The sequence below is a fragment of the Dipodomys spectabilis genome, unplaced genomic scaffold (genome assembly GCF_019054845.1).
Source record: "Dipodomys spectabilis isolate Male_0828 unplaced genomic scaffold, ASM1905484v1 ptg000030l, whole genome shotgun sequence".
In the NCBI taxonomy this organism is placed as follows: Eukaryota; Metazoa; Chordata; class Mammalia; order Rodentia; family Heteromyidae; genus Dipodomys; species Dipodomys spectabilis.
Window position 1 is genome coordinate 7,097,294 of NW_024870707.1, and position 13,333 is coordinate 7,110,626.

At 48.0% G+C, this 13,333-nt stretch overlaps 1 protein-coding gene across 3 annotated transcripts in view; it reads left to right on the forward strand.

The window, feature by feature from the left end:
* Positions 1–567: 567 nt before the first annotated feature.
* Cd6 (CD6 molecule) overlaps positions 568–13,333 on the forward strand; it is a 43,427-nt gene continuing 30,661 nt past the window's right edge. For 2 of the 3 annotated variants that reach the window (XM_042676536.1, XM_042676538.1), the window contains exon 1: positions 10,460–10,636. In XM_042676536.1, coding sequence (XP_042532470.1) covers positions 10,576–10,636 — 61 coding nt within the window. In that variant the 5' untranslated portion in view covers positions 10,460–10,575. Of the gene's footprint in view, positions 579–10,459; positions 10,637–13,333 lie in introns of those variants that run through there. The other variant, XM_042676537.1, reaches the window with a different exon arrangement.

The following is a 13,333-nucleotide window of genomic DNA, read 5'->3' on the forward strand; positions in this document are numbered from 1 at the left end:
CAGGCCACCTCAGACCCAGCAGCTTTCTCTCTTGGCAAGGTCATTACCCTGGCAGAAATGCCAAATGACATTCCACAGGGCTGAGTCTTCCATGGGACACGGCTGATGTATTATAGGTGATCTTCAGGGGGTCGTGGATAGAGATAAGGTTTCTGTGAAGAAACAAGAAGAAGAGGAGGAAGAGAAGTGGAGGAGGAGGAGGAGGAGGAAGGAAGAGAAGGAGAAGGAGGAGGAAGAAGAAAATGATGACAATGACAGCAAAGTATGGTGACACATCATCCTATACCCTGGCACCCTGGAGGCCCAGGTGGGAGGATCAAGAGCTTGAGGCCAGCCTGGGCTACATAGACCCTGTCTGCAAACAGGAAGGAGAAGAGTGAGAGTGTAGACATATGGAAGAGGGGAGGGATGGAAAGGGGAGGAGAGGAAATCCATGACCTGTGGCATGCAGCCCACCCAGCCCACCCAGCCTCCGGCTTCCAGCCTCCATGCAGACAGGGGTGGTTTCCAGGGGGAAACCATGGGATATACTGGGCCAGGAAAAGGAAGGGGCGATTTGCATTAGACACACAGGGGAAGTAGTGTTCTGAAAGTAGATGTCATTGTCACCAAGACATGAATAACAGCACTGGTCAGTGTAAGAGGATGAGAGCAGGCTTTCAGCACTGAGGCGGCCCAGGGCTGATAGCTGTCGCCACAACCCATAAACCCGTGAGGCTTGTGCCAGGTAGAGTTTAGCCACATGGTGTCAAGATTTTTCTCTTTGGTTATTTTTTCTTATTAAACATTTTTTTTTCAGAACCGGGCACTGGTAGCCTCATGCCTAGCATCCTAGCTACTCAGAAGGCTGAGATCTGAGGATCACAGCTCAAAGCCAGCCCTTCCAGGAAAGTCTGTAAGAATTCTCTCCAATGAACCACAAAAAAGTCAGAAGTGGTTGGGTACCCATGGCTCATGCCTGTAATCCTAGCTACTCAAGATGCTGAGATCTGAGGACTATGGTTCAAAGCCAGCCCAGGCCAGGAAAGTCCATGAGACTCTTACCTCTAATTAACCACATACAAAATAGCTGGAAGTGAAACTGTGGCTCAAGTGATAGAGTGCTAGCCTTGAACACAAAAGCTCAGGGCAGCATCCAGGCCCAGAGTTCAAGTCTCAGGACTGACAAAAAAAGTCAGAAGCAGAGCTGTGGCTTATGTGGTGGAGTGCCAGCTCTGAGAGAAAAAGCTAAGAAACAGCATGAAATCCTCAAGTTCAAACCCCAATACTGGCATATATGTGTGTGTGTCTGTGCACACACACACACACAGACACACACACACACACACACACACATAATTTTTTTTTTTGTCAGTTATGGGACCTAAACTCTGGGCCTGGGCTCTGTCCCTCAGCTCTTCAGCTCGAGGCTAGCGCTCTACCACTTGAGCCACAGAGCCACTTCTGCTTATGTGTGCTAAGGAATCAAACCCAGGGCCTCATGCATGCAAGGCAAGCACTCTACCACTGAGCCACCTTCCCAGGCCCCCACCCCCCACGTTTTTAAAGCCTGGCTTATACCTATAAACATCTCTAGTCAAGAGACTGATATTTAAGGTCAAGGGTTGAAACTGGCCTGTCAGACAAGTCCTTGAGAATCATCTCCAATTAATCAGTCAAGAATTGGAGGCAAAACAAGAGACAGAGCTTCAGCTGTGAGCCAAAAGTTTTCACATTATTGGGAGAAACTGGGTTCACATTCCAGTGCCAGCACACAATTTAAAAAAATTAGCTAGCTCCTTAAAACTATTTGCTCAAGCTGGGAGCCTGTCATCCTAGCTACTCAGAAGGCTGAGATCTGAAGATCGTGGTTCAAAGCCAGCCTGGGCAGGAGAAGCTGTGAAACTCTTGTCTTCAATGAACCACCAAAAAGCTGAAAGTAGAGCTGTGGTTCAAATGGTCGAGCGCCAGCCTTGAGAAGAAAAACAAAACAAAACAAGGCTTGAGGATAGCACCCAGGCCCGAGTTCAAGCCCCAGCACTAGTACACACAAACACACGTGTGCACGTGCGCACGCGCACACACACACACACACACACACACAATTGGCTCAAAAGTTCAAGTTGTCTGGGATAGAGCGAGGGAAGAGGTGACATTACCCACAAAGAAATCTACTCTTTTTTTTTTTTTTGGGTCCGGTCGTGGGGCCCGAATTCTGGACCTGGGCGCTGTCCCTCAGCTCTTCAGCTCAAGGCTAGCGCTCTACCACTTGAGCCACAGCGCCACTTTCCGGCTTTTTTCTTTTTGCTTATGTGGTGCTGAGGAATCGAACCCAGGGCCTCAAGCATGCAAGGCAAGCGCTCTACCACTGAGCCACCTTCCCAGCCCCGGACTTTCTATCATTAATCGGTATCTATGTCATCTCACCCTGTGCATATAGAACATGAGCATTTCTTTCAAAGAAAAGCCTTACTCCACTACCACGATCTCCCCAAATTGAATTGGCTAGCTCCCGACCCTGAACTTCTAGAAAGAGGTGTTTTTTCTCTCTTCTCTTTTTTTTCCCACTTTAACCCTGTTGTACTAAAATAAATTCCTTGCTAAAACTTCCACCTTGTGAGACTCTCCTATTTTTTTCTCTGGCGAGACACCTTGAAATGCTTTTTGCACATGGATCTCAAGGGCCTGCAATTCTGCATGAAAATTGGGACCTCTGGCGACATCATGACAGGTCAACCTGCCATCAGAAAACAGTAAGGGACAATCTCCCCTGGAGACAGCAAAGAGCAAGCCAGGGCTGCTGACATCTGCACCCTGATTTCAGACTTGTAGCTTGCAGATCTGTCAGAATCAATTCCTGTTGCTTTAAGTCATCAAGTTGTGGACAGTTCCTGAGTGTTAGAACCTCATAGAACCAGAGGCTGCAGTAGTACAGTTACTATGTGCCAGTCAAAGCCCTTATGCTGAGACAACCGTGTCTTCTCTCCATCAAGAGGCTGAATTAGCTCGGTGGCTCACATCTGTAATTGTAGCTACTCAGGAGCTAGAGATCTGAGGATTATGGTTTGAAGCCAGCCCCAGCAGGAAAATCCATGAGACTCTTTTGTTGTTGTTGTTGTTGTTGTGGAGCTTGAATTCAGGGCCCTGGGTGCTGTCCCTGAGCTCTTTTGCTCAAGGCTAGTGCTCTACCACTTTGAGCCACAGTGCCATTTCTTCTTTTTTTTAATTTTTTATTTTGAGTGGTTCATTGAGGATGAGTCTTGTGGATTTTCCTGCCAGGGATGGCTTTGAACTGTGATTCTCAGATCTCGGCCTCTTGAGTTGTTAGATTACAGGCGTGAATTGCTCTCACCAGACCTGAGACTCTTATCTTCAGTGAACCACCAGAAGACCAGAAGTGGCTTTGTAACTCAAAGTGGTAGAGTGCTAGCTTTTTGCAAAAGAGCTCAAAGACAGCATCCAGGTTCTGAGTTAAAGCCCCACAACCAACAAAAAGCAAAGCAAAGCAAAGAGGCTGAATTATCTATGGGTCCAAGTTCAAGGTGCTGGTTGGATAGACAAGTGAGTTCAGGGCCCACTGCTAGAAGAATTTACCCCCTGTTAGCCATGGAGTCTTTAGCAAACATAGCCCTCTAATGTCAGTGTTCCTACCAGCAAAGAATCCCTAAGAATATAATCTATTTAGCAAACTAAAGCCTTAATAGAATGAAACTTTCCTTAAGGCTTCATAGAAGCATGAGCCAGCTCTGGTTCTCTTCCTTCTGGTTTAGAGATTTAGATCTCTTTCCAGAATATTGCTTATTCTCTTTTACTGGGCCAAGATCAAGAGAGAGAGGCAGACTGGATGGAAAAAAAATAAAGCTTGGATTCTTCAAGGATGGAGAATTACTAGGTGCTCCTTGGAATATGAGATCAAAAGATCCTGATTCTGAGAATTATAAATAAAGATGAGCTCATTGATTCAGCATCCAGCTAAGTTCATCTTCCAGCTTCCTGGTCAAAGCTTCGCCCATGCACTGTGAGTGGCTTGGGGAAGAGCCTATCACTGCAGCCTGCTGGCCAGCCTTTAGGTGGTCAGCGCCCCCTGCCAGCAGGCCCCTTCCCGCCGCCCTGCAGCCACCTGCCCATCCTCTGTTTGCCTGTTCTATTTCCTTTTTTTGTTCCTTTTCCTTTTCAGTTTTTAAAGAAAGGTATAGCAAGCCTTCTCCCTCTACTCTAGTTTATCGCTCTGCTAGTTTGTCATGCACATTTCATTTAACAACGTCAAAAACTACTCAACATTTTCCCCTCCCACCAAATGATGTGTGTGTGTGTGTGTGTGTGTGTGTGTGTGTGTGTGTGTGCATGTGATCACATGTTCAAGTCTACGCATGGATGCATACGCATCAGTGCTAGGACTTGAACTCAAGGCCTGGGTATTTTTCCTGAGCCGTTTTGCTCAAGGCTAGTACTCTATCACTTGAACTCAAACTCCGCTTCTGGCGTTTTGCTGGTTAATTGGAGATATGAGTCTCACAGATTTTTCTGCCCCCCCTTTTGTTTATTTTTTTTGCCAATTCTGGGGTTTGAACTCAGGACCTGGGCACTGTCCCTGAGCCTCTTTGTGCTCAAGGCTAGCACTCTACCACTTGAGCCACAGCCCCACTTCCTGCTTTTTTTTGAGTATGTGGTACTGAGCAACTAATCCCAGGGCTTTGTGCATGTAGGCAAGCACTCTACCACTAAGCCACATTCCTAGCCCTTAATTGGTTTTGAATCTCGAGCCTCAGATTTCAGCCTCCAGAGTGGCTAAGATTACAGAGTGAGCCACCAGTGCTCACCCAAATACAGCTTTCTAATCCTGATCACTGCTTACCGTTTGTTTGTTACAGCTCTCAGGTTTTTTAGTCTCATACAGGCTTCCCACCAACTCTATAAATTAGACATTATTATAAGTCTTTTATACAATTAGTATTTATTTGGTCTACCTATAATTCCATAATTTTTTAATTAGACCTTCTTTCTAGGTTTAGTTTCCTTATTCCTTTTTTTTTCTTTTTGACCAGTCCTGGGGCTTGAACTCAGGGTCTGAGCACTGTCCCTGGGCTTTTGTGTTCAAGGCTAGCTCTTTACCACTTGAGCCAGAACAGCTGATTTTTTTCTAAGTAGTTTTTTGGAGATAAGAGTCTCAGGGGCTAGGAAGGTGGCTCAGTGGTAGAGCGCTTGCCTTGCATGTATGAGGCCCTGGGTTCGCTTCCTCAGCACCACATAAGCAAAAAGAAAAAATCCGGAAGTGGTGCTGTGGCTCAAATGGTAGAGCACTAGCCTTGAGCTGAAGAGCTGAGGGACAGCTCCCAGGCCCAGAGTTCAGGCCCCACGACCGGACCCCTGCCCCCCCCCCCCCAAAAAAAAGAGTCTCAGAACTTTTCTGCCTAGGTTGGCTTCAAACTGCGATCCTCGATCCTCAGATCTCAGCTTCCTGAGTAGCTAGGATTATAGGCATGAGCCACTGGCGCCTGGTTTTGTTTCCTTATTCTTGAAGAAGATTCTCACAAATTCCTTTAGGAGAAGGTCTATTCATTTAGCTGTAAATGTTCTCAGGCTTTTTTTGGTCAGGAAATGTTTCTTCCTTGGTCCACTTTCTGTGGCGCTAGCAAATGTCACAGGCTGGAGAAGGACAAACTCATCTCTCCTAGTTCTGAAGGCTGAGAAATCCAATGTAAAGAAGCTGGGATCCGGTGAGGGCCATCTGGCCATGTTGAAACCTTCCATGGTGGAAGGTATCATGTGATAAGAGGCAAGAACCACAAGGCATGAAGTGGAGATCTTTCCTCTTCTTACAGTTTCCCTTTCTGGAGCAGGGGATCCCGCCCTTGTGGCTCCCTGTAACCCTAATCACTTTGTAAAGGTGCACCGTCAAATAGCATCAATGTATGCACTTGGAGACTCAATTTCCAACACGTAAGCTTTTCTCTTAGTACTTTGAGGTGTTAACTGTTTGAGTTCTGGCTTCAGTTGCGGACAGTGAGACATTAACTGCCTGTCTACTTCATAACTCATCCATCATCCCTCTAAATGAGCAGCTGCTTTCCCACCAGGCAAGCCTGGTGTAGACTTTTGTAAAATTCAAATTATGTTGGGGTTGAGGAATCTTCTCTAGGAAGATCTGAGGAGTATGTCTTTCATCCATGCTGGAAATTTCTCCATTTTCTTCTGAAGCACTGATAAAAACAGACCCAAGCTCTTCCCTGCTGCCTCTGAACCTCAGTACCAGGGTTTCTATGTCTCTGTTTCTGTGATATATTCTGGGTTAAGTTCTTCAGAGCAACTTTCCAGATTCTGAATTCTCTCTTCATGTAGTCAATCTTCTGTTTAATCTGGCCATTGAAATGCTATTTTTCTCCATTATATATATATATATATATATATATATATTGTTTATACAAGTACTACTTAATGTTTGCCAGTCTCTCTGATCATTTTTTTTAACTTAAAAGTTGTTATTGTAAAGGTGATGTATGGAGGTCTGGTTACAGTTATGTAAGTCAGGTAATGAGTACATTTCTTTTTTTATTTTTTTATTGTGAAAATACTGTACAGAGCAGTTACAGTTACATGAGCAAGGTAATGAGTATATTTCTTATCAAGCATTGTTGCCTCCTCCTTTGTTTTTCCTCTACTATTCCTTCCCTCCCATCTCCACAACTATACTCTCCCTCCCCACACGTTGTAAAGTTCATTTTTCAACATAGTGTCTTGTACATCTCATTGTTGCAATGGGTCCACCTGTATCCCTATTTAAACATTTTGTTTTTTCCCTTCCTCTCTCCAAATTATACCAACATCAAATACAGTGAAAACAGGGGTTATACGTGGGGGAGGAACATACAAAGCAACAAAAAAATCACATGGTACCTTATAAATACGTTAAAACCAATAGCAAGAAAGAAAAAAACCACTTGTGTCTCTATCTTGGGGTTCATTTCACTTAACTTCATCTTATCTGGTCATAGAGTACATTTCTTTTTGAACAATGTCATCCCTCCCCCCTCTCCCAGTTTTTCCCTCCCGTTCCCACCCACAAGATGCACAGTTCATTTTCAACATAGTATCTAGTGAGTACCACAGCTGCATTTGTTTACCCTTTGTCCCCCCCATTTCTGTGTCCTTCCTTTCCCTCCCAAAGACGGATAAACAAACAAACAAGACAGAAAAGAAAATGAAAATAGCAACAAGGAAAAGACCTCTTGTCTCCATTTCCTGGAGTTCATCTTAGATAAATATTATTTTATATGATCAGATACACATAGGCATTGTGCCTTTGTGTTCTTCCCCTAAGAATATCCTCCTTCAGTCTCACTGTGTGTGAATGCCTAGAGACCTGTATAACTTATCTTGTTCCAGTGTTCCCTGATCAGTTTTAATAAAGTCTACTCATTTTCTGTACCTTCAACTACCAACTTTTAATTCTTATTTTATGTGTCCGTATACCATAACTCCAACATCTCAAGTTTTTGAAGATCTCAGTCTATTGTCAACTGTTTTGTTTTACAATTCATTTTTTCATTCAAGCTCATGTTCCTTGGATCTTTTTCTCTGTGGGAAATCTTTGAGGCCAGAGCTTAAGGTGAGTAACTCTAGTGTTGTAAGGTGTAATTACTCCAGAAGCCGCATTTTGAAAGATGGAGTATTGGCGTCTTTATTATACAGTTAGCAGGCTGCAGGCAATTAGTTGTTACAAAGGCCTGCAGCCTCAAATACACATAACACAGCTAGGCAACAGGCCAGATAGAAAGAAAGACACAAACAACACCAACAAGCCAATTCATTCAGCTCTGATGGAGAGCTGAATTGGGACGCCATGATGCCCAGAGATAAGCCAGGAGACAAGACACAGGGTAGGATCACCAGCAGAATCACCGAGACATACATAGCATGGCGTGATGGCAGCTAGTCTTGTCTGGGCCTAAATAGGTTGGTGCAGGCAGAGTGGGGGGGGGTGGGGGGTGGGGGGAAGAACAGGTCTACAGGAAATTCCCAGTCCCAGTCACTGAACTGACAGATTCAGTAACCTATCAGCCAAGTGCCCTCCCCTACCTCCAGGGATCTGGGCACACCCATCACCTGAGGGGCAGGTGATAGGAGAAGGTGATTCCTTCCCCCAGCATGAAGACAAGATGCCAGACCTTACCATCCACCATGTGGCCAATATGGTACCCACCAGACGTGACCTTACTTCACTAGGAAGGATGTCCGCCATTTCCCCCTGCCAAATACATAGGGCACTGCTGTTTAAATTCTTACATCATGTGTGCTTGTTGGGTTGGAGGTATCGTGAATGAATTCTACTTCCAGACTCATGTGGGGCACAGCAGGGGAAGGGAGGGCTTGGAGGGCTTAGAGCATTCAAGGTGAGCTCAGAGCCCCCCCGGCAGAGCCTGGTCTGTTTTATCCAGGACCATTATTCTGAACTTCATGGCCATTCAAGAGCAGCAGCGGCTGCACAACCACCTCTGCCTTCCCGGTCATGTTTGACCTCTGTTGATTTTTTTTTTTTTTTTTAACATTTCTTGCCATCCCAACTGTGCTTTAAAAACAAGAAAAAACGTTGAAAGCTAGGCACTGGTAGCTCTAGCTACTTGGGAGACTGAGATCTGAGGATCTCTGTTTGAAGACAGTACAGGCAGGGAAGTCTGTGAGGGTCATATTTCCAATGACCCACCAAAAAGCTGGAAGTGGAGCTCAAGTGGTAGAGCACTAGCCTGGAGCAAAATATGCTATAGGACAGCAGCACAAAATAGTTTAAAATAATTTTCGCTGGTGTTCTGTATCAGGACAATTTCCCGCAAAGGCTCTCTACCCTATTGTCAAGAATAGAAGTCTCCATCCCCTCTGGTCTGTTTCAAAGGTGTTTTCCTCAGGACCAGGAGACCTTTCCTGTGGTCACCTTCCCCTGGTCTCTGATGGTCCGTTGGATTTGTGGGCCGCGAGCTCCTTGAGGGCAGGAAGCTGGTTTCCTCTCTCCCCTTTCATGCAGTTCATTCCAGAAATCCATATGCCCAAGTCTGGAGAACAGTGGAATTGAATCCAGCTGTTGGATCTACCCATGAGTCCCCTGTGCTGCCCATGACTGTAACTCTCCACTAGAGGGCAGTCGCAGCTGCTGCCCAAGCCGATCCTACCCCTCCAGACCCCCACCCACCCAGGGCCTGGTATGGCCTTCCGGTGGGTGGGGCCTGGCTCCAGGTGACTCCAAAACCTGCCAATCAAATAATTGATTCATCTTGAGGAATCCATGACATTCCACAGGTGGAGGGGGAAGTCGGAGGGCCGTAAGACTAGATCCTTCCAGGCAGGGCTAGAATGGAGAATCAGCTCCTTCTTCGACTCCACAGTTCTGCCTGGAGAGCCAAAATGATCTATTCCTTCATTTTTCTCAGCAAGCATTTATTCAGCACTTAGTGTATGCAACAGAGGAGAGCAGTGCTGAATCAAACCTGCTTCTTCCCATCTCTTTCTTACCCAGTCATTCACCGCAATCCAACGGGACCATGAAGCATTTCCCAGACAGCCCCTGCCACCCTCCACCAGCAACTTGCCCCTGTCATGTTTGTGGCTCAAAGACCCCCCATCTGCTTAGAGCATGTTGATTCCCACAGAGGGCACCCAGCTGGTACTCAGCTAGACCTTCTGTGCCATCTGTGGACAGCTTGTAGTTGAGTGGAGTCTGCCTCTCCTGCAGAACCCTCAGGGAGGACCACTTTCTCTCTGGTTCTTTTGAGAGAGAGAAAAAGAGAAAGAAAGAAAGCACATAAGTGTTCTCAGGGCTTGAACTCAGAGCCTGGGTATTGTCTTTTAGCTTTTTCACTCAAGGTTAGTGCTCTACCATTTGAGCCATAACTCCACTTTTGGCATTTTGGTGGTTAATTGGCGACAAGAGTCTCATAGACTTCCCTACCTGGCTTGGTAGCTTCAAACCTCCATCCTCAGATCTCAGCCTCTTGAGTAGCTAGGATTTAAGGTGTGAGCCACCAGAGCCTGGCTTTCTCTCAGGTTCTTTGTCGTCACTTCTGCTGGTGGAAAACTTAGGCTGTTGTCTCCTGAATGTGGCATTAGGACCACAGCCTTGCATTACGACCACAGCCCTCTTGCTCCTCAGCACCGTGGCCCGAGGAGAAGGGAAAACTTGGGACTGAGTCCCATAAGAGTCGGTTCTATGGAGAGGTTAACAGGGTGCCATTCGTTTGCTCTTGTAGCTTGTGTTGGCTTAGCATCTACTATGAGCCAGTGTGCCCTTGGGTCAACCAGAATGGAGGCACAGCATCTCACTTCCCTTTGCTTTCCTTGGAAGCTGTGTGTGTGTGTTCAGTTGGGCTGGGTGGGCTCATGGTAGAGGCATCTGGGGCTTCCTCCCTACCCCAGCCTCAGTAACACCAGCCTAGCTTCCTGGAGATCAAAACCACAAGCAGAAGCGTGAGATACTCGCAGGCCGCAGAGCAGGGCGGAGACAAAGACACCCACGGGAACAAAGAGGGCACCAGGGTGACAGGCACACAGTGTCCGTCTCCTGGCCCCAGGATGGCCCTTCCCCGGGGCAGGGACGTGTGATGCTCAGAGATGACAGCAGCCATGTGGTTCTTCGTCGGGCTCACGGGATTGCTGGCGACCACCCTCACAGGTAGCCCTTTCTGTCACCTCAGGCACGCAGGGACATGGGTCCCACTTACTTGGCCTCTTTCTGGCTACCTTTCTGGGATTTTTAGCCAAGGTCACACTAGGGAAACAGGGGACCCTGGTTGTGACAATAGTCTGGACTGTGTGGAGGGGGTGGGGGAGGGTGAGCAGGAACTCCCCTGAGGACCAGGACTGGCTGGACAGTACCCCGTGCTCAGAGACCTCCTGAGAGCTGCCATGGGCAGTGACCTTTGTGTCTTTTCAAGGATGTTTGAGGAGAGGGGCACAAGTCCCACCCACGGGCTTAGAGACTCTTCCCTCCCCCATTTCGTGCCAACTCACAGAAAGAAACTTCACCTTCCACAGGGACAGGACCAGAAAGGCATAGTTTCAAAATCAAGGCCAAAGCTTGGGGTTCACTAAGTCCCAGGAACAGGAGGTCCCAAAGAGCTACCACTAGCTAGTCACTGGTGGCTTTAGTACACTTACAGAGGGGTGCTCGTTTGAGCAGGAACGATCTCCAGGGCCACCTGCACCATCATGAGCTTCCCCGAGTGCTGAGGTATCGGCCAAGGACCAAGGCGCCCCTGGATTGTGTGCACTAGACCCTTGCTGGGCCCCGCAGAGTGCAGAGGCCATGCTGGTCACGGCTGGGCAATAGCTCAGAGACCCAGAATCCTGCCCCAGGTGGGCTTTCATGTACAGAGTTGGGGAGCTGATAGGGAAATGGAATTTGAGGCCTGGCCAGTTGGTGGGAGGCCCTGGGATGGGGTGGCTGAGTGCTTTCAGTTTGTTGCCTGTGGGACCCAGGAAGGCCTGGCCTGGAAGGGGCATTAGGCTGGCTGAGAGGCTGAGGGCAAGTATGCGGGGTGCTGAGATGTCTCCCCTCTGTCTACATCTCGGGCAGGTGTTCTGAGATGGTTCTGGGAAAGTCTTTTGAGGCTGGGAGTGGGATTTGCATGGCTTCGGCCCCGAAGGCCGAGGCCTCAACTTGACCAGTAGGTTCCAAACACAGTAGTTCCAGCCAGGCACTAGTGGCTCTATGCCTGTTAATCCTAGCTACTCAGCAGACTGAGATCTGAAGATCATCACTCCATCCCAGACTAGGAAGGAAAGCCCGTGAGACTCTTATCTCCAATTAATTACCAAAAAAATCAGAAGTGGAACTGTGGCTCAAATGGTTAAGCACCAGTTTTGAGTAAAAAAGCAAAGGGACAGCCCCCAGGCCCTGAGTTCAAGCCCAGGTAACAGAATTTTTAAAAAAGTAGCATTAGGGACTCAGCTGCCTTCTACCCTGAGCTGAGGGCAGATGATGGACAAGGCCCTCTTCCTCTACATCACCGCCGGCCACTCTGCGATTCTCAGGATTAAGCAGAGACCCAAAAGCTTGGTTATGACCTCCACTGATGTCCCAGGCTAGCTCCATCCACAGTTGCCCAATGAGAAGGAGAAACGGGGCTAGGCCAGATCCTCTGCCCTGGAGCCAATGGCTGGCGGGCCCAGACCTGTGCCTGTGGGGGAAGCGGGGCCACTGCGTGTGGCAAGATTCAGTGGACCCAAGGGAAGGCCCAGGATCTACTCCAAACCCCAGGTCTTTGTCACCCCCCCCCCCCCCACGTTCCTCTTACAGGCGCAGTGGTCTCTACTATGTTTTTCAAATGGTGTTGACTCATTGACTCGTTTCTTGTTACTCATACACGTTTAGATTGAGAGAAAAATCGACCTCACTTTTGTGAAGTGGAAAACAGCTATTCTTTGTCATAAATAAAGAAGAAAAAGAAAGTGGTGGTCAACACCGGTTTGTGATCCCATGTAGCTCATGGTTGAAAGGGGGCCAAGCAAGGCCCTGGAGCCAGAAGCCACAGTCCACCCTGTTAAAAGGGGACATGGAGATGAGAAAGGCATCCTCATTCCCAAGTCATTTTTTTCTCATGACCATTCAGGGGGGTTCCAAGCACTCTGAGCAGGGGAATGGCCTTCCACTGATGTGACTGATCGTCAGTCCATGCTGCTCCTGAAACTCTCGCGATGACTGGTCAATGCTTTCCCGCCGAGAAATGGTGGCCTGCAGGAAGGGCTTTAGAGGCAGAAGGAGAACTGCACCCCAAAGAAGCCCCGTGACCCCCACTGCAGTGCTTAAGTGAGGGAGGCCGAGGCGCTGGCTCCCAAGTCTAAGCATTTCTCTTCACCTAGTCTGAGGCCCAATGGACTCAGATCTCGTGGGGGACGGAGGTCTATGGTTGGGCCAGCTGTATTGGGGAAGGGTGATTCGGGATTCCAAGAAAAGGGGAGACAAAGGAAAGAAAGAAAAATGATATAGAGTAGTAGGAGAGGGAGGGAGATAATGAAGTAGAGGAGGGGATCTGGTCCAAAGGGCTGTGCCCAAATCCTGGGTGGGCTGCCTGGTTCTGTTTGCAAGACTTGGCTGGTGAAATCTGGACCTCCTGGGCACTGGTGGACCTCCTCTGTACTCAGTCTCGGCACTCAGCTATCTTCCCTGAATCCCGTTTCTCACCCAGGCAGCCTGAGGTCTGGGCTGGTGTCTGATTTGTCCTTTATGTCGTCGGGTGACCGGGACTTGGAGATCCCAGTTCTCTAATTCACTGATATGCTGCCCAGTGGCCGAGGTCCAGGACACTCCACTTCTGTACCTCAGTTTCCCGATCAGCCACTGGGAGGGTAAAAGAGCAGAGAGAATGAG